The 27,359-nt window shown below is 31.8% G+C and overlaps 1 protein-coding gene across 1 annotated transcript; it reads right to left on the reverse strand.

Annotated features, from left to right (window-relative positions):
* Window positions 1–238: 238 nt before the first annotated feature.
* Window positions 239–25,396, reverse strand: LOC123697329. Its single transcript, XM_045643801.1, has 3 exons — window positions 25,225–25,396; window positions 7,082–9,612; window positions 239–1,867 (listed from the first exon to the last, which is right to left on the reverse strand). Exons 2-3 carry the CDS (start codon window positions 9,610–9,612, stop codon window positions 1,756–1,758), a joined length of 2,643 nt encoding a protein of 880 aa, XP_045499757.1. The 5' UTR covers window positions 25,225–25,396; the 3' UTR covers window positions 239–1,755.
* Window positions 25,397–27,359: the final 1,963 nt, after the last annotated feature.

Genomic DNA, 27,359 nt, shown 5'->3' on the forward strand with positions numbered 1-27,359 from the left:
GTTTGATTGAAACAGACAGTTTTTTATTTTTCTTGTTATTTAGTGTGTATCCCAATACCTTTACCATCATACATCTATATACATAAATGGAAACACATATGTATGATCAATTATTATGTATATCTAATTTTCTATTTTATGTTTTCTACATATTTGAAATAAATTGAATTTTATATTTAGGTCCTGCAAAAAAAATAACTACTAGTTAGTAAATAGGTAGGTAAATAAAAATGCGATATTAAATTGAAGTTTTTATTGTAAAAATAAATAAATAATTTACATTTTCGAAGCGTATTTACACCTTATTCGCACGTCTAGAATAATTTAAATAAATAGTTTTACTTTATAAAATATAATTTAAGCATTTATATTGAAAGCATATAGAACTTTGGAATTAATATAAGTTACTGGTATTGGATTATACGGAACATTAAAATAATATACAGCATGTTCTTCTTTATCTCCCGAAAATATAAGGATAAAATTGTCCGAAGAATTTTTCAAATATTTTTTTTGACAAAATTGCTTCGTACTTGACGTAATCAAGTTATCTTCAATTTTGTGCGACACGTAAAACGATGGAAATCGTTCAAACGTTAAAATATACTCTGGGCTTAAAACAACAGCAAAATTTTCAAAGAAGAAACACACTGTATTTAATTAATTTCTAGAAATTTAACATTATTGTACACATTCTATTATCTACTATCTTATGAGAAATAGGTAATGGATATAATTTTAAAAGAGTATCTATCTACTATGATGATATCAGTATTTTACAAAGTAAGAAATAAGTGGAATGATTTTAAGTTTAATAAACTTGTATTAAATATTTTTAATCATCGATCCTGAAAGTATGTTAACGATTTTAGTACACCACATTACAATTTATTTATTCGCTATAGTGGCATGGCAATACTGTTTGTTAAATATGTCCTATACTTATAAACTCTAATATTACCTATTTTATTTAAAGTTAAAATCACTCATAAATTATTACATTATAATCACAACTTATATTATTTATCGATAAAAGTCATCAATTAATAAATAACACTAACTAGGTACTTATGTGGTAATATAAAACTGATGAATACATGAGAAAAATGGAGGGAAAGCTAACCGTCAAATGTCAATTTGTTTTTTTAAACACAACATGGCCAATATAATCGGATACTAGCAATTGCATTTTTTCTATTAAAATTCGAAATTGATTGCAAAGTGACAACTGTTTTAGATTCATAAATAAGCATGTATCAATTTTTTCTGATAGAATTTAACTTTTAACTCAAATATCTTAGGCCAATATCATGTTCCATGTCGACAATGCAAAACATTTGCATAATGGATGTTGATATTAGCTATAGATGCTCGTAAAATATAGCTACACAATCTATCTGTCTATCCAGACGGATAAATAACAATTAAATTTTTCATTTGTTTCCTAATCTAGTGTCCACATCTGTGGTCCACATGTATATGTAGTTCCCAACTCTACAGATTTTTGCGAATCCTAAATGTGTCACAGGAACTATATTTGCGATTAATTTTTTATCAATTAAATTACAATTATTTTAGTATTGATTTGATTCACTTTTAAATCAATGTCATTAGTCATAATAATAAATTAATTATTTTAAGACTAACACAGCTCTTTAAAAATTTTTTGTTTCTAACAAAATGAGACCTGGTTGCTTGAATAAATAAATAAATTATTACACTTTTAGGTTCTGTAGAGTTGTTAAGCTATAGATATCACTGTGAATCACAATAAAATCGTGAACAGTCGTGGTCCCTGCTGGCCGCCATCACGTCTCCGAGCTGGTGGGCCACTGCAGCTGCGTTCGCGCTGTTTCCTCTTGATAACCTGGAAAGTATTAATTATGGTGTTAATATGGGAATCAAATATGTAAAAATTTCCGATTTGTGGTATGTATGTTCCTAACCTAGTACCTACGACAATGTATGTTCAACTTATATGGATATTTTAGTAACTTATAAAATTAAGTGGCTTAAGGCAAAATATGAAACCATTTTTATATGAGATGAATTAAGATATAACAAAATAAATATTGGAATAAAAGTAGGTAGGTGAGTATATAATGTCTATAATCATTTAAGTTTATTTAATCAAATGTCTTTATAGTCTCTCAGAGCTAATCAAGACGAGATAGTTGTTATGGAAATAAAATGTGTTACGTTTTTTCTACTATTCTGATAAATATTGAAAATCGTTTCAAGGAAATCACGTTATAATTTCTAACGATATTTTCCTCGTTAAAGTATATATAGGTAAGTACTTTCATGCGGTTGTTTACTCGACCGACATCGCAATCTCTATATTTATACGTAAACTTCACGAGGAAGGCGCGGTGCGGTAACTTTGACTGTAGGGCCAGTCCCGCTTTCACAAGAAACTCAACATTTTTTACTGCGTAATATTCGAAAAACGTGTACAAATTAACACATCTTATCAGCTTATCGCTAAAGTTTTTGACGCCTTTGTTTCCGAACGAAACTCTCACTCGACCCTTAAAATATATTTACTAAAATATGTAAATGTCAGTAAAGGTTAACAAAAATAAGTATGTATAAGGAACGATAAGGATCAATGCTAGAATAAGATTAGGAGAGACATTAAATAATGTTAAATGTGAATAAAAAAATTTGATTACTCATACAGACTGACAGATGAGATTTTATAAAAAATGTCAATTCACACAAAAAACCATGGATGCAATGCTTGCTTCGTGTGAAAAGAAAAATATGTATAAGGAACGATAAGGATCAATGCTAGAATAAGATTAAGAGAGACATTAAATAATGTTAAATGTGAATAAAGAAATTTGATTACTCATACAGACTGACAGATGAGATTTTATAAAAAATGTCAATTCACACAAAAAACCATGAATGCAATGCTTGCTTCGTGTGAAAAGAACAATACGTTTACATACAAGCAATTGCAACATTCATTGAAATAATTGCGTCACTTATTGGCAACAATGAAACCTGGCAAAAATATTAATTAGCTATTACTATTAGATATATGCGCCGTATCATGATTTACAAATTATTTCCGCAATGATTAATAAATTGTACAAATTTTCCGCCGGCCAGTTCGGAATGCCGCTTGCACACTTTCTCTGTCCACGTATCCGATTTTATGTAACGGTTCGTTTTGGCGGCAAACTGTCTGAAGTAAAATCTGGCGGTTGCGTCACCGTCGGTTATGTAATTTCAATATTCGGTTATTAATTTTTAAATTATTCCGTGTAACACTTCCAACAATAGTTGCAATTTTAATTAAAAAACAATTATTATTAATTTAATATTTTTTTGTTAAGAATAATGAGACTTCGGAGTTCGGAATTTATTCTTTCAAGCGTCATTTGTTTTATGACCTAATAATGGTAATACGATAATAATAAATGGAAAGTCTATAAAAGTGATGCGTGCACGATGCGTGTTTAGCCTGTGTTTAAAAAAGGTTGACCTAAATAAATTGTAGATAATCATGTTTAAATGTACAACCACAACACACGTAAAATCCAACGCATTTTTGTACATATTTTATCTATAAGAATGAAAAATACGATATAATGTTTTATTGACTACTAAATGTTCTATATCACAAAACTAAATGTAACATAGAAAACAATGCAAATGTAGCCATTTGCAAAAACGTGTGACATTGCGTATTGCGTGGTCATTATGGCGGGAACACGAAACTATTCGTGAGGAAAATATTAAATAGTTACCATTTCACTTTTCTCCATTTATTTTCTTCGGAATGCTTTATTCGACGTGTTGCCGAATTAAATTATACTTATTTTTGCACGCATCTCTAAGATATTCGACTTAAGTTGATTTTTTGTGTTTCTATAATGTGAAAAAATACGCGGGAAGAGATCTTATAGAAATATAAATAAAAACATATCTATTTTTCAATAACAAAAAAAATAAACTTTATTATCTGTCGTTTGTTTTTCTTTTACTCTTCGGTTCAATATTAAGTTCAAATATTATTTACGAGATATTAACAATGACTTTAACGAATGTCTTAAGCAAATGCACAACAATTAAAAGAATTTGCAGTAACATTAACCGCAGTATGTATGTCAGTAGATCGTACTCATGAATATGAATATTATGGCTATATCGTATAAGCAATTCATCTCAGTGTATTGCAATACACGGTCGTTTACCATGTTGAATTATTAAGTCGACTATTTCTTAAACTTTTATTTTTACAACTGCACTGTTTATATTTAGCTCAAGCACCTATTAATAAGGTAAAGGCACCTAATACGGAGGTATTTCGCAACATTTGAAAGTAAGTATCAAAAATAAGCATTTGTAAGTCTTTCTAAAGGTGCCAAACCACTTTATCGTTAAAAGTGGAACTTAAATTTTGTATTGCTGTTGAGTCTATGTTTATTTTCATGATATTTCTTATTTTAAAAAAATATTTAAATAGTCAGGTCGATTTTCCCTAATACGGAGGTATGATTTTGGTCAGAGCCTAATACTGCGGTAGGCGGCTCCTAATACGGAGGGTCAGAAATTATATTCATTGAAGTTCCGTACAAATAATATTTGTTAAATAATAGGAATGCATTAGTAAAGTAAATTGTAAGTTTTTTATTCATTGACCATTGGTTTGATTACGTTGATTCACTTTTAATGTGTTTCATTTATGCTTTTAGTTTTATCGAAAAAAAAACACGCATATCAAATAAGAATCCATAAAAAAAGACACAAAACTTCTTATTTATTTACGCAACCCTAAATCTGGTAATTTTAAGTTCTATTATATTAGGGCCGTAATAGGAGATCATATAACCTAATACAGAGTTACCTGGAAATATCTGCCACCGTAATAGGAAAACTACTCGTGTTTTTAATAATCCTAATTCTGACCCATCAAAAATTCGATAAACAAGAGAATGTAAAAGCTTAATCAAATGATAACAGTTTTTTGGCTCAGATGTGTAAAACTCAAATCAACAGTTATACAAAATAAATGATTTGTGATACATTAAAATACACCTTCCAATTTTTACCCCTTCTAAGAAACAAACATTTTGTACTCAACCGTTTTCATATTTATCTGGATTTCTAATTAAGAACACATACCGCAGAATATGGTTTCTAATTTATCAGATTAATAATTATTGCAAATCATCTTGGAATTAATTCAATAAGTAAATAAAATGAAAGTTATAAACAATTAAACATGCCCAGTATTTTTCCTATTTCGGAGTTATGCCACCGTCTTAGGATTAATCTATAAAATTTGTATCGTATTACGGCGGTATTTTATTTCTTATTTTTTGGGTAGAAAATGACTTACAAATATGAAACAAGCTATTTAAATAGTGAGTGTAATAGTAGGAAAATGCAATAAACAATACATATATAAACTTGAACGGCTTATTAATACGAAAAACTTAGTTTATAAATATTAGTGAACTTACTTTTGTTGTTTCGCGTTTGTATGGAAACACCTCTCATGTCGATGCCGTTACACAGATTGATTGATCTTGTTGTGTTGTCTATGTGCTATACTTGCAAACGTTAGTTAAGTCATGGAGTAATAAATTTGGAATAAATAGTTTACGTTTTGGTGTACTTAAAATTAATAAAACAGGAATAAAACTCGAAAATAGAAATACCACCGTATTAGGAAGCGATTTTGACTACCGCCGTATTAGGAGCCTTTACCTTAATGCTTTTTCTTGAAATTTCGATGATTCATTTTTTAATTCAAAAGACAATTTCACTTTTTTTTCTATGTTTTTTTCATTTTAAATGCATAAAAAATGGTACGTGTACACATTAAATACATAAATAAATTTTTAATGAACCGATCGGGCTTTTATAAGGATAAATGAGGATTATTATATAATTCGACGAGAGAAAATTATTGACTTGCGTAAGCAACATATAATCATAAATTAATATGTTATGGTCGTCCCATTATCGAGGTTAATTCTAATTATTGATTTAAAGCCTCTAATGTGCTTTTAATTTTAAAGATTATGATGATTACAGACCACTTTCCAATAGTTTTGCAATGATTCAAGTTTAAAAAAGAATGCTAGTAATATTCGCGAAAGTAAAGTATGCATTATAAAAATAATATATTTGTTGCCATTCACAAAAAGAAATAGTGAAATGAAGCATGAATTGGAATGTATTTATATTTGATAGATGATGGTGTAGAATAACATATTTACGTGAACTAATCCGTGGTTTTAAAGTATTTCTATAAAAATTCTATGAATGTTTTTGTTATATACCTACCTATATAGTTCAATAGATAAATGGGTTTCAATCAAATATTGTGGATAGTTTTGATGAGAAAGTTTTCCGGGAGTTCTGAAATTGGGGAATTTTATTTTAGAATTTTCAAGTAATTTTCGTAATATTAATATATTGGTAGTGAACTGGATATTCGAAATATATTCGATATCGAATTCTAAAAGAGGACACCAATATCTATTAAATCACCCATTTTCAAAACTTCCACAATACCCATTATCTAGCTCAACGCATTTTTTATCAAATTAGACTATGTTTATTTGACATTCATCTCTTGTTTTCGCATGTAAAATGTCAAAATCATAATATAGAAAACCAATAGAAAACATTATGCAACAAGCATGCCTACAAAGCGATGTTTATTGACCCATAGAAAGTGTCGAAGTAAATAACTAGTTTGAAAGAACTTGTCTTATATATTTATCTCGCGTGCATGAAAGGTGCGAATGGTTTTTCAAATGTTTGTACATTATGACATGTGTATCGTTTACTAATCACATTATTTCTATCATTTTAAGCTTATATAAGTAATGCTTTTCGATTAGAAATTTTGTTTTTAAATACTTGCATCTCATCTTCATCAAATTATACAAAGAATATGGACATGCGCAAGAAAAATGTACCACTCATGATAAGTGTACATTTCTACCATCAGTTTGACTTTGTAGATAAGATTTACATACGATACGAGTTTATAATGAATTGAAGATTGAAAGAATCAAATTCATAATTGTAAAGTAAAAATAAAACTCACATTTTAAGAAGCGACTCCATTTTCTTTTCCATCGCAAATATAGAGTCTGACGGCTGTGAGGTGAGGACCTTGCAGAATGTGAATTTGGCACACTGTGAGTCCCTCCAGTCCGTCTGCTTCACCAGGTCCATGGCCGCGGACGTGAGGCTCGACTGCGCCGGGTTCGAGTCTATGTGCTGCAAGTCGTCCGTCATGTCGTCCACGAGATCTCGCTTCACGCTCCGCCGCTGTCTCACACCAGAAACAACTTGGAAGGGCTCGTAGAAGCTGACGTGGCGTTTCGTCCTATCGCTACCGTCTGGAGACATAACCACGTATACGTTCTCGCTTGGCATCTTGTAATTGTCGTCGTAGAACTTTTGCCTGCTGAGAATTTTTCTGTCGTAATCGTAAACTGCGTCCCCGAAGGATCGCTTGTGTTCCTTTTCGTCCGCGCTATCGTCAGCGCTGCGCATTAGATTGACGTCAAACAGTCTTCCAACGGCTACTGCTCCGAGGCCTAACGCAGCACCACCCGCCATTAGTCCTAAAGCTGGTAACATCGCTGGTGCGCCGGAAGCCGCAGCAGCTACTCCAATCTTATCCTGTGCATATCTCTGACTTTGTAATGAATTTGAGGGATACAAACCTAGGTTATGAGATATTTTTTGTGTGGCTTCCGCGAGAGGATCGAATATTGGCTGTGTTACTTTAGCAATAGGGTCCATTAAAGGTTTCGTGAATTGTTGCACAGTTTGACTTGCACTGTTGATGGTATCTTTCATAGAATTTGTGAAGCGTTGCCATAGTGATGGTTCAGGAACGCGTTTAATGTAACCATATCCATACGGGTATTTTGCCGGGCTGTGGTCGTAGTATGAGAACTTGTTGTATTCATCCTCATAGTACCGGTTGTTAGATGGAATGTTTTGACTGCGTTGCTGATTATATCCGTTGATGGGTTCCATTGGGTAAGGGTGAGCACTTTTCGGTACAACACTAGTATAGTAATTAATTTTGCGTTTATTTTCATAATTCTCAATGTTATCTCTTGTAGCTTTAGCTGGTTGTACTCCGAGATCCGGATGAGCGTATTGAAGGACTGGATTTCTTACACTTTCATCGAAACCTGGCTTCGCGTTTTTCGGAGTGTACATTATTGAATTGGGAAAATTATTTTCACCTGGATGCTGTAACATACGCCTTTGAATGTGACTCTCCGCATAATCTAGGTCACCATTGTGAGCTCTTGAACTGCGACCGCTGAAGTAATCGCGTTTTAATTCTTGGTCATTGATCTGTTTGATGTATTCGATAAGCTTAGAGTTCGCCACTTTAGAATTATCAGCTTTCGTGAAAGGTCCGTATCCAGTTTTAACGTAATGGTTCTCTTTTTTAGGTTTATATTGTACAGATGGGACGAAGTCATCCGAATCGAATTTAATGTTGTCGAATTTAGTGAACGGTCCATCTTTTGGTTCAAAGTTGTCTTCTTTAGTAAACGGTCCCAAGTTTTGAGCTGGATCAGCAGCAGCTAAGTCAGGGTAGACATCGGCTTCTGGTATCGCTTTGGGTGGGGTGTAGCCTTCGGGGTATGGTACAAGTTCCCCATTAACAACGCGTGCATTCCTCCACGTCTTCTTATCTGACTCGTCATCCGGCATTCTAACTCCTTGAATTTCTGGTATTCCATCTTCACCTAGAGTTAAAATTGATCTTCCTCGTTTGTTGAATTTATCAATAGCCTTTTTCACATACATTGAATCTGAGCTCACCATAACTGGGTCAGGCACTTTATATTTACCTTCACCGTCTGAAACTTTAGTACTAACTACTTCTATGTATACCGGGTTTCTATCATTTTTGATAACAGGGTTGTGTGGGTCAAATCTATAACTTTTAATAGGGCCGTTATAGTCCATGTAACTTGTCGATGTTATGTAAACCTTTTTGTTTTCCACTTTTTCTTGATTATCGTATGTAGGGTAATAGCTGGAAGTTTCAGGGTCGGCTTCCGGTTTGCCACCATCTTCTTGAATGTGAGATTCTGGATACACAGATACTGGTGACCAGTTTCCGTATTCAGCCTTGATGTCACTGAATTCGTCGTGTTTATTGCGATTGATATAATAATCGAAACCAGCTAAATCACTATTGACGGGGCCAAAGCTAATTTTTCTTTGATCTCTCGAGTCTGTTTTGTTTTTGTTATCTTCGGTTGTGTTAAATTTGACATTTGGTAAAGTCGTTTTAATCGAAACCGTGGTAGGCACAGGGGTGGTGCTGCTGGCGTGTGTTGAAGACTTTCCATCCTTCTTCTTAACGATTAGCTGCGTGAGGTGGCCAGATTTCGTTCTGACGTTCACAGTTTGTGTGTCGTGGTTATTTAGACTTCTTGATACTTTTAATTCAGTTCGTGTTGTCCTTGACGGTAGGATAGTTGTTCTTATTGTCTTTGTTGTTGTCGTATTGTCGTTGGCATCGGCTCTAACGCTGACGGCGCAGAACAGCCAGAGAATGGCACATATCCGTAGTGAATTTACGGGAGCCATCTGTAATGAGAAATACAGAAAATTAGTCTACTTGAAACTCATAAATTTTCTTATTTAACTAGATTTCGATTAGAAGAGCGTTTGTATAATCACATAGATTGATATTAACCAGTCGGCTCTAACATTAGCCTATGAATGATTGTTTTTCTACTATAAGTAATTTGAGAGGTTACTCAAGCAAGTAGTAAAGAAATTATGGTATCAGTTGTATAAAGTGTCTCATTACATCGCATGACGGTTGCGGCATGTGATTATACAACACATGTAAATAACTTTTACATGTGTTACTTTCAAACTTTCGGATGTGTGCGGCAATGTCCGTATTTCGTGTCAGACATTTTAATGTGTAAATATATAGCGTATAATATATGTTTGTATGGAAAACGTAGATGTATACTCAAACTCAATTCAAACATTTATTTATTCAATTAGACTTCTTCGAGAAGCACTTTTGAAACGTCAATACATATTTTTAACATTTACCATCGATTCGGAAAGCAGTATCTATGGAGAAGAACTGGCAAGAAACTCCATAGTTGCTCTTTTAAATCAGTTCAGTATTACAATTTAATTTTACAAAATATGTAACTTTATATTATCATATAATGTAAGGAGTACACACTATATGTTCTACCGTACAGGTATGCTCAAAAATATAGGTAGGCTCAAAAATTGCACAGATTTATTCCCGCACACGTTCCAGCCTACCTGTACAGGCATACCTGTACAGGTGTACCTGTTAAGCGTACCTTAGTGTGTGTGATAGCCATAACACATTACATTCCTTACGAATTCATATTGACGTGGTGATTTACATAACACTTATTCATCCATTTAACTATACTACCAACCTTCGACAATTTGCTAAACTTACAAAGAAAGAAGAAACTAAAGAATAAAAGTTACAAATTTTCGTTTCCATAAAAAGTTATTTACATAAATCTCCATTGATAAATAATTAACGTGATAATAGTAACAGCTAAGCCCGGCTTAATAGATTTTGATTAAACTGTGCCCAGTAAAGTGTAAAGTAAAGAAACTAAATGAATTTTCACTTTCACTAGTGGAAAAGAGATGCGTATTTACTATTTATATTTCTAAGTTAATGCGAATGTTTAAAACCGGTTTGATTTCGTAATTTATTAAATGTACATATTATGTTGTAATAAATGATGCTTAGAGTATTTTTTAATTATAGATGCATATGATAAATAATTCATCGGTTCGGAGAATTTATCAATTTAGTTTCTGATTTTTATTTAGAGTAATTATTAATTAGTTATAATATATATTAAGTAGTATATAACGAAGTCGATGTGGCTGTGTGTCTGTCCCTATATGTTCAGACTTCAGCCAAGCGAAAATAATTTAATTATCAAATGAAATTTCAATAATTTTCATGATAGTGTAAAATATATTATGTTATTTATATAACTAATTATTCATTTAATAAATGAACTTAACGTTTCGTGCATTTTATAGTGAACGTGGTCATAAAACATTGTAAAACCGATAAAAGTATTTTATTTCTTAATAATCGCATTAATTGAGACAAATAAATTATAAAACACTATATTTTGTTATTTATGACTTCATGAATAAATCTCGCTTTTAACGTTTAAGTAAATATATGAATTTTGTTACATAATTGAAGTAGAGATATTTATTTATGGAAAATTGGATAGATTTAAAGTTAAACTATTGGCTTAAAAGTTCCAATGAATCGTTCCGCTGCAGGTGTCTGCAGGCTGCGTGTGAACATACATTCAACAATGTTAGAAAATAATGTTTTGCATAAAAATCTGGGTAATGCTAATTTTATGTTATTACAAGATGACAGTAGCTGTTATGCTGGTAAGTTTTAATTTCAATTTGTGCATGCACATCTAAATATGCAATTTACTGGAGCAGTATACTTTTATAGGACTGCACAAAAAAACATATGTTTTTAGGATTCATGTTTGTGTTTCTTTATTAATTCTAATATAGCTTCTAAGAGCCCAAACAGATTTGATTTTTGGGAACACTTATGTAATTTAATATTATACTGTACTAGCTTTCCGCCTGCCGCTTCGCCCGCGTTTTCAAAGAAAACTTCGCATAGTTCCCGTTCCCGTGCGATTTTCGGGATAAAACCTATTTTATGTGTTAATCCAAGTTACCCTCTATATTTGTGCTAAATTTCATTGTAATCTTTCAGTAGTTTTTTCGTGAAAGAGTAACAAACATACACACCTACGCATACACATACAATAGTCAATATACATCCATCCTCACAAACTTTCGCATTTATAATATTAGTAAGATTTGTTTTGCATCGAATTATATGCTGTTATATTTTTCAATTATGTTTAAACTTCATTATTTATTCATTAGTTGTTTGTATGCAAAATGCTTATCACATTAAGGTAGATAAATTATCATAATTTTTGTGTATATGTAAAAGTTACCTATTGTCATGTAATATGCATATAATATACATAATAATGGTTCTAGCGTCAAGCTTTTTATATAATTTACGATGAGTTTCTAAAAGTTATTGTGTGAATGGAAATTGTTGGTTGTTTCCGCGTCTTGCGTGTGAGAGTGAGCGCTCACTATATTTATGACACGTAGATTATTTAAAGTACACACTAGAAACAACAAAGGTGGAGAAGACTATAAAATATTAAATTACAAGACAATAAAATCATAAAAAAAGAATCTTGACAAAAAAGGAAAATACAAAAAGGTCTTAAATGTTACATTGATTTCTCATATTAAGGAACAACTAACCTATTTGTTATCGTCAGCACATTTTTGTTTTCACCATGTTTCGGATTGATAGAGCCACATCGAAAGTATATTTTTTATCATTTGAGGTTTGTTTAAAGTTCTAATATGTGCAATAATAAAAAACATCTAAATATTGTAATATAAGAAAACTTTTTAGAAATATACTTAGCTCTCTTTTTCATTCCTTTTAACGTAAAACGTGACGGTTTCTTAAAATTGACTCAATTTTCCATTACCGCTACCAAAGTTTCACTTTAAAACGATTTAAAATAAATATCTAATTATATTACTGCCCTTGCACGCTCAGTGAAAGGCGCATAATATTTGCTCATTTTCACAATACATTTGAATACAAGGCATTGTTTATCAAAACGTTTGTGAAGCCATGAATTAGTTCTGCTCTAGTAAGCGGATACGCGCGCTACACTTGTACAAATTAGCTTTATTTTCATGTTTAATTTACTAATTACGGAGGGTTATCTGTTCTTTTGTTATCTGTAATTTATATAATGTCGGGCATGAAGCGTGTACGAATTGTTATATATTTTCTATCAGAGAAAGAAAATATCTTTTTCACAAAAAAGCGTTTTATAAATGAAAAAATTGTCAAGTTCTTCATATTTTGTAAAGCAAATTACAGTATAAATAAATCATGTAAAAAACAAATCCCTTCAAATTGTTTGATCTAGAAAAAATTTAAATATAGTCAACCTATAGGCACTTTCAAATAAAAATAGGAATCATCAAAATCGGATCACCCAGTCAAAAGTTTTGAGGTGAGGTGAGGAATACAGTCTAATTGAAAACTTCTTATTTTTTTAAAGCCGTTTGAAAATAGGTATATCCCCTATTTACGATATTAAACAGTATACATATAGGTAACTATAATCCACATAGGTTTTCAGATAAACACAGGGACACTTTCGCAGTAACACAGACGCAGCGTAACGCGGGTGAACGACCCCGATATCCGGCCACCATGAAGAGTGAAATCTCTCGCTAAGCTTACACCTCACCTGTCATTAACTAAACAATGTAACGTATAATACGTTTTTAGACATCATTTTACTAATGTTATGAGATAAAATATTGTTTTTTTTGTGTGGTGTCTCTCAATGTTAGCCAGAAGGGCTACTACATTTTAACGCGGACGCGGGGGCGAACTGAAGGTTCACCCTGGTAGCGACATGCACAAGGGCGTCCCCCCTTGACGGGGATCTCGAACCTCGGCTTGGGCTGTCGCTTGAGTGGAGGAGGCCAGAAGGGCCCTAATCGGACGGGTCAGTCCTGCTGGACAACGCTCGGATAGTCCGTAGGTTCCTCACTCAGTCGCCCTAGGCTCCGGCCGTCTGGTCACTCAGCCGTTGCGTTGCGTGCCGTTGTTCACAACACCGCCGCGAGGGGAGATACTTGCCCCCCAATTTCCAATAAGTTGACTGTACGTACGAGTACAATATGTAAAATCAATAATACACGTTTTTATACACAACACTATTGTATTCATTGGTGATGGAAAACATCGTGTTGTAGTTGTAATCACAACTCAAAACTTCTTATCATTTGATTAACTTAAATTTGATTGAGTACCTACTCGTATGTTATGTTCTCTCATTATCAAGCTCTATACTCCCTATTACTTATTTAAATTTTAGTTCAACGTAACATTGGGCTAAATCATATTATATAATCAAGTTTTATTTATTATTTATGTATTTATTAATGGAAATTTCTTATCATATACTTACTTCAATGTAAGTACCTATATATAAATAAAATACGTAAAAATATACAGCAGTCAGCAATCGTTGAAAAGTAATATCTTTTTTAAATCTATGCAAAACTAAAACAACATTATAATATTGAGGAATTAGAAAGAAAACCAACAGTATTATAATTTAATTTCGTTTGACCTTAAAATAATAATAAGGAAGTTTTAAAATATAATTATAAAACAAGTAAGGTAAACGCAGCTATCAACGACCCATCGAAAATCTGAAGGTATTACCGACCTATAAAAGTAATTCGAAATTTAAACGTTTCCAGAACTATTCTAGCTATAGGTAGGCAAAGTTATACACGAATGTATTAATTGAGCATCGTATACTTTAACGTTAGAGTGAGTAACTGAGCAAAAAAGAGTTAAAATGCGTAAGTTGCTGCGGGGTAGCGTGGAAGCAGGACGTGTCGTACTGTTCCGTTGTTCCTTCGGGTAAGTACTGTGAGTATCTTTTTAAGACATTTACAAACAAATGACATCTATACTTTAATTTATATTACTAAATGTCAATGCATTTAAGTGTCAACTTTTCATTTCTTACAACATTTTATTAATAAAAAGTAATTTGAAACGATAAAACTTAAAATTAAAATGGGACGGTGTTAGCTTCACCAGTTTAAGTCGTGGCAGGTATCAACGACCCGTAAGTCGGCAATGGCAGCAACGTAACTTTTTGTTTTATTTTCTTTTATGTTATTATATCACACTAACACAAGTGGTCTTATGGACCAGTTTAAATCTAAGCTATGAGTCTTCATAAAAATCTATTAGCGACTAAACTTTTTTGTCTAGTGTTGTGTCTTTTAGCGTTGTCAATTTATACAAAGTTATGATATTTTCGAGGATCCTTAACGAATAGTTACAGTAGTAAATCATTGTTTTTTTTTTGTTTAAACAATATGCATTTGTTCATATTTTGTATGACATTAATCAATTATAATCTATTTTATAGTCTGATGGTCAAATGAATTAAAATAACCATTTTTTTATGGGTCGGTAATAGGTTTATACTTACATACTTTAATACCGACCCATGTGGGTCGGCAATAGCAACTATAGGAAGCTATTACCGATCGAATATAGATTGTTTAGTTTCTCATCTACAAATTCAAATTCAAATTGCTTTATTTGCAGAATGTAGAATAAAGATGTTTGTATATACAGATAATATTGATCCTTAAACATTCCGCTCGTAATTGAGCGTGCAAATATATTTTTATTACTTTTATGACATAATAGGTGCCTATTAAAAATTATATTTTTTTTAGGTTCAATTAACATAAAACATATAATTAGGTATATTTTTTCCAGAAATATGGAGCCACGAAAGCGGCGAAAAGTATTCAGTAAAACACAACTCGCCGAAGCAATCAATCAAATAGCATAACGAAATATCCTAGAGTTTGAAATCCTTAATTTAATATATGTACATATATTAATAGTATTATGTTGATTAATTTAAAAGTTTGTAATTATTTAGTTCATTACTAAAAAGTACTCATTTGTTTTATTAAAAATAACTACAATAAAAAAATACGAATATATTTGCATTTTTATTTCATTTTATTAAGATCGGTAATCATCATCATCACTAGCTTCTATACATTCCATTGCTGGAAAAAGGCTTCCTCTCACATACGATCGGGAATAGCTGCATAAAAATCGTTAATAGCTTCACAGCCGTTTTTATGGGTCGGTAATAGCAACAATCGACTAAGTCACATTGTAAATTATTTTTTACAAGATAATCCTTTATTAGAATGTATTTGCTTCAATAAATACATTTTTTATACATAACACTAGCATATAAAATGAAATTATAAATCTTTAGAAGAACCAGTATACTTAAAAAATATGGTTGATTTTGAAATTGCCTTAGAGGGGTCGTTAATACCTGCGTTTACCCTAAATGTGCGAGTAATAAAAATGTGCAAAAATTTAAATTATTTAACGAATTAGATACTTACCTACTTGTAGATAATCGGTTTAATCTATTTTTAATAGTAAATTATATTATTACTAGCTGCGCTCCGCGGTTTCACCCGCGTGGCTCCGCTCCTGTTGGTCTTAGCGTAATGATGCCTTATAGCCTTCCTCGATAAATGGGTTATCTAACACCGAAATAAATTTTCAAATCGAACCAGTTGTTCCTGGGATTAGCGCGTTCAAAGAAACAAATAAACAAACTCTTCAGCTTTATAATATTAGTATAGATCATAGGCGTATTTGAATAATTAAGATATACCTACTTAAATCAGTAATTAATTTTTTCTATAATTTTGATATTTTAAGTGTAAACAAGTGTTATAAAGCCTATAAGATTATGCATTTAAAATTGCTGTTAAATATGTTTTTGAGTTAATAATTTTGGCGCCAAATTGCTGAGAATATGAAGGTATTTAAGTGTAGCTTGACATTTACCCGCCCTGTGCACAGGTCAGTATTTGCTTTGTGTAGATGTTGCAAGCGTTTCCTATACAGTTGCAGGTTGCAACACTATTGTTCCGTGAATGGCGGCTTTATTTGCGAAATCGGTATCATTTATTGTATGGTGTGGTAGATATATCAAATATATTTGATTAATGAATATTATTTTTTGTAGTAAATTCATTGAAAAAGATGGAAAAGCTTGTCTTTTGTTCTGTAATCGCCCTGCTTGATCCGTGGTAAAAATTGTATATGTTACTCGGAAAGCATTAGAGTACTACTAGAGACTACAATTAAATTGTATTTAAAATAGTATATCATATACCTAATATAGAAATTATGTATTTTTTATTTATTTTTCAAGTTATATGTAAAAAAATAAATGAATATAGAAATGAAGTTTGAAAACTGTCAAAACACAATTAAGTTTTAAGTTGTATTTTTTATTTTGTAAAAGAAACATCAGGTAGATAAAATCAAAGCGAAAATAACCGATTTATTGTACAAAAAGAAGCATAAGTATCGCCTTGACTTTAGTGTTAATTAAATTTTCACTGAATTAGCGAATAAAGATTAAACATGAAAGATTAGTAGATTATCTAATGCAGATGTCCTTGTGTGGGAGGTCAAGGCAAGCCGGGGCCGTATATGTGTGCTCTAAATACACGTAATAGGAGATCCGACGTAACGGAAAAGGAAATAAAAAAGTTGAAATAAATATGAAAGTTGAAATGTATATCTCTGTTTCTTTAGTGAGTATGTAAGTATTTTACACTGCCATTTTGGCTGCCATGTACGTATGAAAAAAGTGGTTCAAAAAACAGTATTCATTTATTTATATTAATGTTTTAAAACGGTTTTTGTGCAGTTCATGTTTTACAAATAACACCACTCTCAACAAAGTGCAAGTGCATCTAGGTAGATATATCTGTTTGTAATTTTTTATATTTCACGCGAAAACCACTGAACTGATTTCGATGATACTTAACAGTCATGTAGCTTATATCCCCAAATAACACAAAAGTTTTGGAAAATCTAACATTTGCCCCCTGGTGAAACCGCGCGGCACAGCTAGTTTATATAATACTATATTTTGTAAAGTGTATCATAAAATCAATGATTCACATATATTTAATATGTAAATTATAATTATATCGATTTATAATACTGACGTGTTTAAGGAAGCAAATAAGAAACGTACATTCCTATGTAATTACAAAATCGGAATCGCGATAAAGAGAAAGTTTTAGCGCTCATACGATCATTTAGGTAAGTGAGGGTTCATTGTTAGTGGATTATTTAAATTAACTTTATTATATTTATTTATTTAACACTTTATTGTGCAAGAAACCGAATAAACAGAAAGTAAAATAACAATAAAAAAAGCACAGAAGGCAGCCTTATCACTTATACAGTGATCTCTGCCAGGCAACCACGAGGAGAAAGGCAAAGAAGCGAAATATGATTGTATAACAAAATAAAAGCAAAATATTTCATAATCATTAATATTTATTACTACATTATAATCCATTTTGCTTATGGACTGATGGTGTTTCCGGTTTGGTACAAAGATTTCGTTCAGGACGTTAGTTATTTTTTATTAAACTAACTTTAAGGAAAATAAATCACACTGCAACGAGAGAGTACTAATTTAGCTTTCGTCTAGCGACTAGTTATTACCTATTCTGTGCTCTCGTGTAAAAGCTTATGTAATAAAATGAATCAGAGTTCTCATGAAATGTGTGGTTGCGTCTCTACTCCAAGTCTCTACGGCTTATAATGTATTAGATTATTTTTTTTAAGGAATATTTTCATATCTTTCTTTCGACTTCACTTTGGTTTATTATGTTTTTGTTAAAAGTCACTTGTAATAATTAAATGTTTATTCATAAACGGTATTTTATAAAAATGAATATAGTAGCCTTATCTTATTCTCTATGAGGAAGCGAAAAGATTGGCATCTATATGTGATTCATGTTTAAAAGTAATAAGAAGAGATAATTACTTTATCCATGGAGACATGCATATGAATGGATAATATTATTATAAATGTTTTACAATATGAAAGTTATGTTATTTTAAACTAGCTGTGCCCCGCGGTTTTACCCGCATTGATCTTAGCATGATATATCTAACACCGTAAGAATTTTTCAAATCGGCCCAGTTCCTAGTTTAGCACGTTCAAACAAACAATCAAACCTTTCAGCTGTATAATATTAGTAAATATATGCATATTAACAATTTAACAATACTAAATTTTGTAAAAATGTCTCTATATTTTGTTCCTAATTCATAAAGCTTGTAATTATTTACGATTCCTAAAGCGCTAAGTCCTCAATTGTCTGCAATAAATGTAATTGTCAAACTATGAAATAAAAAAGGATATAATAAAAACTAGTGGATAACCTTCTACACCTTATTCGTCCAAGATGCCCTTAATGGTATAAAACTTTTAAACCGTTGCAATTCAGACAACAATATGTTTTAATTACAACGATTTAACTTGAAGAGCAAACAGAATCTGGTTTATATTTAATGGTAAATGTCAAATCATCTGTATGGAGAGGTGGCAATAATGTGGCATGTTTTAATTAAATGTTAAACTAGCTTTTCGCTCGCGGCTTTGTTCACTAATTATGCTCTAAAAGTCGAGCCTTACTCGACACCGCCTTACGGACAGCATGATAATCGCTGCAGTTCCAACTTTTATGCGATCGAGGACTTCGCTTTACAATATGTAAAAAGAAAATTACTGACTTATTCTGTTTCTTTTTATTTCATTCACGTTCAGAAATTAATGAAATTTTAGATTTTATAAGTAAAAGTTCATTGTACTCTATAATAAAGCTCAAAGTCATCTTTAGTCAAAATATGTTCACATCTTGCCTGCTGCAAAGTTGTAAACGTATTTACTGAATAATATGTATACTTACGTCTTTAACGAAACCCGATCGTCAGAAAAGTATAAAGAACTAGATTTCCGCCCGCGGCTTCGCCCGCGTTTGCAAAGGAAAACCCGCATAGTTCCCGTTCCCGTGGGATTTCCGGGATAAAAACTATCCTATGTGTTAATCCAAGTTACCCTCTATATGTGTGCTAAATTTCATTGTAATCGGTTCAGTAGTTTTTACGTGAAAGAGTAACAAACATCCATACATCCATACATCCATACTTACAAACTTTCGCCTTTATAATATATGTATATTAGATTTAATTGTGTGATAAATGTCGAGTATTTACGGCTTCTTTAGTAGATTTTATTCATATTTATTTGCTTCGTACTAACTTGCGGTTTCTAGAGTGTTTTTTTATTTAAACCCGGCCAAGTACAACTTGATAAAAAACTACGAGATGCTACTCTAAACATAATACAGGAATATAGTTGTGTAATATTAAAAGTAAGACCGAATATGGAATTCACTATAATATTTTGTATTTTTTTTACATTTTTACTATCTATATCTATACTTATTATTGTAAATCTTTTGTTTGTTTGAACGTGTTAATCTCAGGAACCATTGGTCCGATTTGAAAAATTATTTCTCTGTTGACCATTTATCGAGGAAGGCTATATTATATCATCACACTTAGACCAATAGTAGCGGAGCAATGCGGGTAAAACTGTGTGGCACAGCTAGTCGTGTTAATCCAAAACAAGTGGCAATTGTTAAAAACTAGTTAAGTACAAGTTTGTACAATGATTTATTCGCTGATAGAGGTGTGACGGTTGCTCCAAATAACTTAATAGTAACTCGAACAATTTGGCACACTTGATAAGCATTAGCATAACAATGGCTGCTTTCAAAACAGGTGTTTATGACATTTTAAGTACCGAAATATTTGATTTGATGCTTTCATTTTCAATTATAAGACGAGAATTTATTTTTTTAGGAAAGTTGAAGTTTTATTGAAAGTTAAGTTAGAAAAACTTGCTTCTGACACGTGTCGGCACACACGCTTTTTTTAATTATTTATTTACTTATGTGGTATGACCATGTTTTCATATAATGTTCTTTTTAGTCTTCGTCAAACTGAGCAATGCCATTCTTACACAGTGAACGCAAGCGAAGTCGCAGGCTGCAGCTAGTTTCCTATAATTCCCATAGAAAATTCTAATCTATAGTCACAATACACGGCAATGAGAAGTTGGTAATACTTGTTCCAATTCTCACACTATCGCTTACACAAGGCATTAGAAGAAAGAATTACGATTTTTAGTGTGGAAAATATTACAATATTATAGGCTGTTGTGTAATAAGAATCGTTTAAATCTTATTAAAGATTGGTAAGAAAACGGCGGAAAACTTAAACAAGTTAAGTTTAAAAATTGTCAAATATAAAAAAGTGTGTGTGTCGAGCACACGTGTCAGAAATGAAACTTGATTAGCTAGATTCAAAGACACCAAAATGTCTCCTTACTCCATGACGTGGATGTGTTGCGATCTTAAAATTTTACTCTCAACGCGCCAAAGAAGTTACCCTTAAAAAAACTATTATTTGGTATTTTCCGCTTCATTTCTATCGTCTATATATTAAATTAATATTTTTCAAAACCCCACAAACATAGGCCTGTTGCAAAAATCTACAACAAGTCATATGACTTGTGAGATGGATGGAGTTTTCGCCACTCTAATTTATGTGGCGACCCGCATGGCGCGCGCATTGATTTGTATTCACATGTCAGACACGGCCTTGCGCTATCCTAAATAATAATGATGGTTAGGTAATGCAACAGAATGTACTGGAGATCCTTTTATGTGTAAACTACTTACAATTGTATTATTGTATACTTGGTACAGGATAGAATATACAGTGTTATTTTTGCATCTATGTACCTAATAATGTCAACGTAATATTAGTAGGTACTATTCTTACGGTGTCCCTACTATGTCAAATTATTTTAGTGTAAACAGGCGAAGAGCATTCTTTCTTTGTTCTTAGAACGTTCGAAAAGATTCTATGCAATGTTCTAATACTGAACATCACTGAATACGAGTTTTCTTTTACACTAAAAGATCACGAAATAATGATCTAGCTCTATGTTCGTTCGATGTAAATGCACCCTTAGACAGTCATCTTCTGTCATTCAGGTGGAAGTAAAAACTGCAAGAAATCGTAAAAAATCCTATAACTTCAATAATATGGATAATCATAATATGTATGTATGTTGGTATCATATTTGTGATTTTTTACATACATAAGAAATGTCGCAAAACGTACCTATTTAATGATGTAGTATTTAAAAATAATGAGTAAGTTTAAAAAATATGCAAGAATAATTTCTACATATTAATTAACTGATAAAGAACATGTCTAAGTTTATATAAATATGCAATGAAGATTAATATTATCACACTCTAAATGCAGTGGGCGAGCCTGCTTCGAAATTTTCATACTTGTACCAGTTATATGTACATTGTACAATGTTCTGCACTTTGTACAATGCAGATGATATGATCTCCGAAAATCTCTATCTTATCTTCCACAATTAAAAAAATAAATCACCACTTCTATTATGAAATATAGTGTACGATGTCGTTTTGTAGTTTTCTGTATGTTTGCGCCATATCATTTAAAGTTTAAAGCTTAAAATATGTATTTCCATATATTTATTGTGTTATTTATTCAGGATAATATGTAGGTCTCTTATGATGTAGGCTATATGTGTGGTACGATCTTCAGTGTCCTAAGGTATGTTTGGTTACTTTATGCTCTACAAGTCTACAATCATCATCGCTGCAAAATACTGGACTAAATTCTAGTGTCCGTAACTATGTCCGTTTACAGAACTAGATTTATACATATATTGTTTTTTTTTTTTTTTTTTATTCTAGCACAGGTTTAAACCTAGCTGAGGCGATCGTCGAGTTCAAATTGTATTGTGTTTTGTATTAGTACTAAATAAACGATTTTTATTTATTTATTATTTTATTGATTTGATATTGATAATAAGTTAATAGATACTATTTCTTCCTTAAATAATAAACTCAAGTATTGCTCGAGTTCTCACACGAACACAAAATACACAAACACGCACGCTTACATTGTGCAGAATTAATTCAAGTTGAAATTCTTGTAACTGAGTAAAAGAAAATAGTTTTCACTGTTACATGCTTCTCCGGAAGTTATTGTAATACATTGTGCGGAAGAATTGTTTTACATTTATTTAATTTCTTGCACTAGTGACTCATTTCGATCGTAGTATTAACGTTAATTATTTTTACATATTGTATTGTATTAAAGTCGATTTTTTGTAATAAAATTATGTGTGATTATAATAATTATTACTGTTTATGTTAATTTAGTAAACTAGTTTATTTATAAATAACTTAGAATACAATATCATGTGTATAACTGAAATAATTTACAACAGGAAAATAGTGTAATTATAGCTTTATCTTACCAGTATGAATTCGAAAGTGATTATTTGTTTTGTTTTTTTAATTTGATTGAGAACTTGTTTCCTTATCATAAAACAACAATTGAACCGATCTTGATAAAATTTAACACATAGATTACTTTGCTTAGCACATGTGCGTCTTTTTATCCGGGAAAAGTCATCCCGTGCGCGGACGCAGCTAGTTTCGTAAAATTATATAATAACTAGCGGTCCGCCCCGGCTTCGCCCGTGGTACATGTTTACGTTTTCTCTACATAAGATCCATCCTCGTACTTCAAGAAATATAATAAAAGAAGAATTATCGAAATCGGTTCAGCCGTTCTCGAGTTATGCGCTTACCAACACATTTTGCGATTCATTTTTATATACTTACTAGCGGTCCGCCCCGGCTTCGCCCGTGGTACATATTAACGTTTTCTCTACATAAGAACCATCCTCGTACTTCAAGGAATATAATAAAAAAAGAATTATCGAAATCGGTTCAGCCGTTCTCGAGTTATGGAATTACAACGAAAAGTGGCATTGATTTTTATATATTAGATAAGATTTTGAAATATAATTACTTTCTCTAATTAATTCGTGTATAATTTTTCCCTTTATGTGTTGTTATTCTAATGCATTACGTAATTGCATTATTTATTATTTTTATTGTGGAAACTGTTAAACTATTGTAATGCTATTACAGACAATGCGTTTAAGATAATTAGTAGGTTTTGCCTATGTGAATTGATTGTCAGATTTTATTTATTGTCATTGATATTTCATCACTAGGTAATCTTTTATGAAGAGTAGGCACTTTTTTATTTGGTATAGCTGGTAATTGAATATATAGATTTTAAGTTACAAAAACTACTGGACCGATTTTCATAAATAGAAAGCTCCATTATCTAGCTAGCGAGGCACATATTAAATTACATACTCTAAATATCTTATTTCCTGGATGAATGAAGAGTATTATTTGGATTATTAACCAACATTTTCAAAAATTGTCTCAAAATAGAGCGTATTTGTCGTGATTGTAATGATACAGGATAGAGAAATAAACAAAGACACGCAATACCTTATGGAGACGATGTCGTGTTGGTACTTGAATAAATAAAAGTAATTTATACAGGTTTTCAAAAAAGGTAATTGTATACCTTAATCGTGTCTTTAATGTTTTTATAACTCTTTGATGAAACTGTAGATACATATTCGACCTTGAGTAATAATTTATATAACTAACTTAAACTTAAACTAACTTAAACTAATGTTTTAGTTATAGTTCAGGATACATCGCCCATTTTTGCAAGTGACTACTATCAAGCTGATTTTCCGTTTGTAGCTTTATTTTGATGAGACACCGAATAATTTCGTGTACGAAACTCTCGATTGTGGTAGCTAACAGAGATAACAAGGATAAAAATTTTTGATTTGATGGTTCTCAAATATTTATTACGCAATTTGTAGGACAATATGTCTGTTGAATTATATAAACATTAACTAAGTGAAAACAAAAAAATCAGCTTGTTAGTAATCATTTATGATGACCTTTGAACCAACCATAGATTTAGTAGGACAAATATTTTTTCGAATAATTTAGGTAATTATCTTAAGATTGAACAAAAAAAAAATTCAGTTAGTAATAAAAATTTGAGAACCATCAAATCAAAATTTTTTATCCTTATTATCTCTGTTAGCTACCACAATCGAGACTATCGTACACGAAATTATTGGGCGTCTCATCAAAATAAAGCTACAAACGGAAAATTAGCTTGATAGTAGTCACTTGCAAAAATGGGCGATGTATCCTGAACTATTACATAAAATAGTTTTTGGTAAATCTATGTGACAAGCGTATTTCATTTATAATTGCAGTGCATTCATGTGTAATAATTGTCCTAAATGTTAGTTCAATTAATTTATATGTACGTATTTTATTCAAATAATTAATAAAAATGGTATATATAGTAAAATGTACTTAAATATGTATGTCACGGGATTAAAATTTCAGAGCTTTATCGTGTGTCATCCGATATAGAGAATACATATTATTATTTCAGCCCAGATCTATATGAAAATCAATTTTCAGCTAAATCGGTCAATTCTGCGTTAATTAATAAAGTGAATATAGTTTATATTCACATACACATAGACTTTTACAACACAAAATATCTAGTTTCTATTAAAAACAGTACTTCCTAAGTAAAGAAAGTTATTCACTCGCTTACACACTAGTATTACTTAAGCTTACCGCGCAGTGTCCCCTAGAAAGTGAAATTAACAACTTGAGCGCATGCTCCGCCCTCTTTCATACACTCTCACTATCCCGGGCTTGCACTATTTGATAAAAATTCGAATAAGCAATCGAATAGTTGTATCAACACTTTTCGCGTATACCGTGTGATCGTCGGTAGGGTAAGGCGCGTGGGTAACGACTGTGGTCGGAACGCGGCGAGCGTTGTGCAAGAGGTGGAAGAAGGGAGGTTGCGTAAGATTGAGCTTCGCAGGTATTCAGAGACGAAGGGAAGTTACTTTTGTTTGCAGATAGCCTCTGTGTTATGATGATTTAGATATACTGTGTATGTAATAAAAATTTTGTCTGAAAATGTGCTGAAAACCACGAAATGAAATGATTGTGTTTAAACCTTCATTGGACAAATAAATTAAATGTAAATCTTGTTTATAAAATGAATGAAAGTTAACTATGAACGAGAAAAATTGAACTTAATTTATAATTTAATGATTTCAAGGAAATGTAGAGCATATATTACTGTCATATATATATACAGTTGTATGTAATAAGTGTGTTGTTTTTATACTAAGAAATATGCTACTAATTATTATTGGAACTGAGAATTGTATTAATACATTTATGTTTTTTTATTGATTGATTTGTTTTTATAATGCGATTTATTTTAATTGCAACTATTAAGTTATCTTATTTCCTTTAACAAATTGTGTAAAAAGTAGAGCATTAGGTTTATATACTGGTCATAATTAATATCTGAAAGTATAATTATTGTTTTCAATTTATATTTGAAGCAAATAAAAATATTATAAATCCATACTAATATTATAAATGCGAAAGTAACTCTGTCTGTCTGTCTGTCTGTTACTCAATCACGCCAAATTGAATGAAATTTGGTATGGAGATATTTTGATACCCAAGAAAGGACATAGGCTACTTTTTATTGCGAAATATGTACCACGGGCGAAGCCGGGGCGGACCGCTAGTATATTATAAAGGCGAAAGTTTGTAAGTATGGATGTATGGATGTTTGTTACTCTTTCACGTAAAAACTACTGAACCGATTAAAATGAAATTTAGCACACATATAAAGGGTAACTTGGATTAACACATAGGATAGTTTTTATCCCGGAAATCCCACGGGAACGGGAACTATGCGGGTTTTCCTTTGCAAACGCGGGCGAAGCCGCGGGCGGAAATCTAGTTAAATATAATAATTAGAATTCAACAACGACTTGCACAATATATGAGTAGAAATATATCTACATATTTAGCTATCTATTTGTGGATAATTCAATTAAAAGCAGGTTCTATTTATATTGTTGTGATCGGATTGAAAAGAAAGCAACAAAAATAGTTAAAATAACCACAAATTACCTTCTAAATAACTTTAATTATACAAATCTACAATGTCATCTAAATGCGACCATTACAAGCGGTGCCGCGTGACATAACGATATAGAAAAGAGAGTCGTAGTTAGCCTTGCCTACAGTACACAGTATATACTCATCTAAGAACATTGAACTGTGCTGCATTAGGATAAATCGGCTTTCAATTTAAATACATCAATGTTATGTCTTTTTACGTCGTAAGTTAAATCACGGTTTTTTAAGCAGGGGTAAATTTTGACCTGTGGTGGCCATCTCGTCTTCGATCTGGCAAAAAATATTTTATTATTCATTCAGTAATGCCAAATTATAAAGGATTCGCGGAGCAGTGGTGGCTCAGTGGTCCTCGAATCGATAAGTCCGAGGTTCGAGACCAGGCGAGCGCGCAGGAAATAAATTGATTTTTCAATTTATCTGCGCATGTTGTAACATCACCACTGCTCGAACGGTGAAGGAAAACATCGTGAGGAAACCGACATGTCGAAGAATTAAAAAGTTCGACGACATGTGTCATCCGCCAACACGCACTTGGCCAGCGTGGTGGATTATGGCCTGTACCCTCATAGGAGGCCCGTGTCCCAGCAGTGGGAACGTATAATATGGGCTTATGATGACGATGATGATGAATGCTAAATTACTATGCCTTTTGAAAAAAGCTAACCAAGATGAAAATATGACTTTTTCTTAAGTTTCAATAAGGTAGAGCTTTATTGTAGAGCTAATCTTGATCAGCTATATGTACAATTAAC

The sequence above is a fragment of the Colias croceus genome, chromosome 14 (genome assembly GCF_905220415.1).
Source record: "Colias croceus chromosome 14, ilColCroc2.1".
NCBI lineage: Eukaryota > Metazoa > Arthropoda > Insecta > Lepidoptera > Pieridae > Colias > Colias croceus.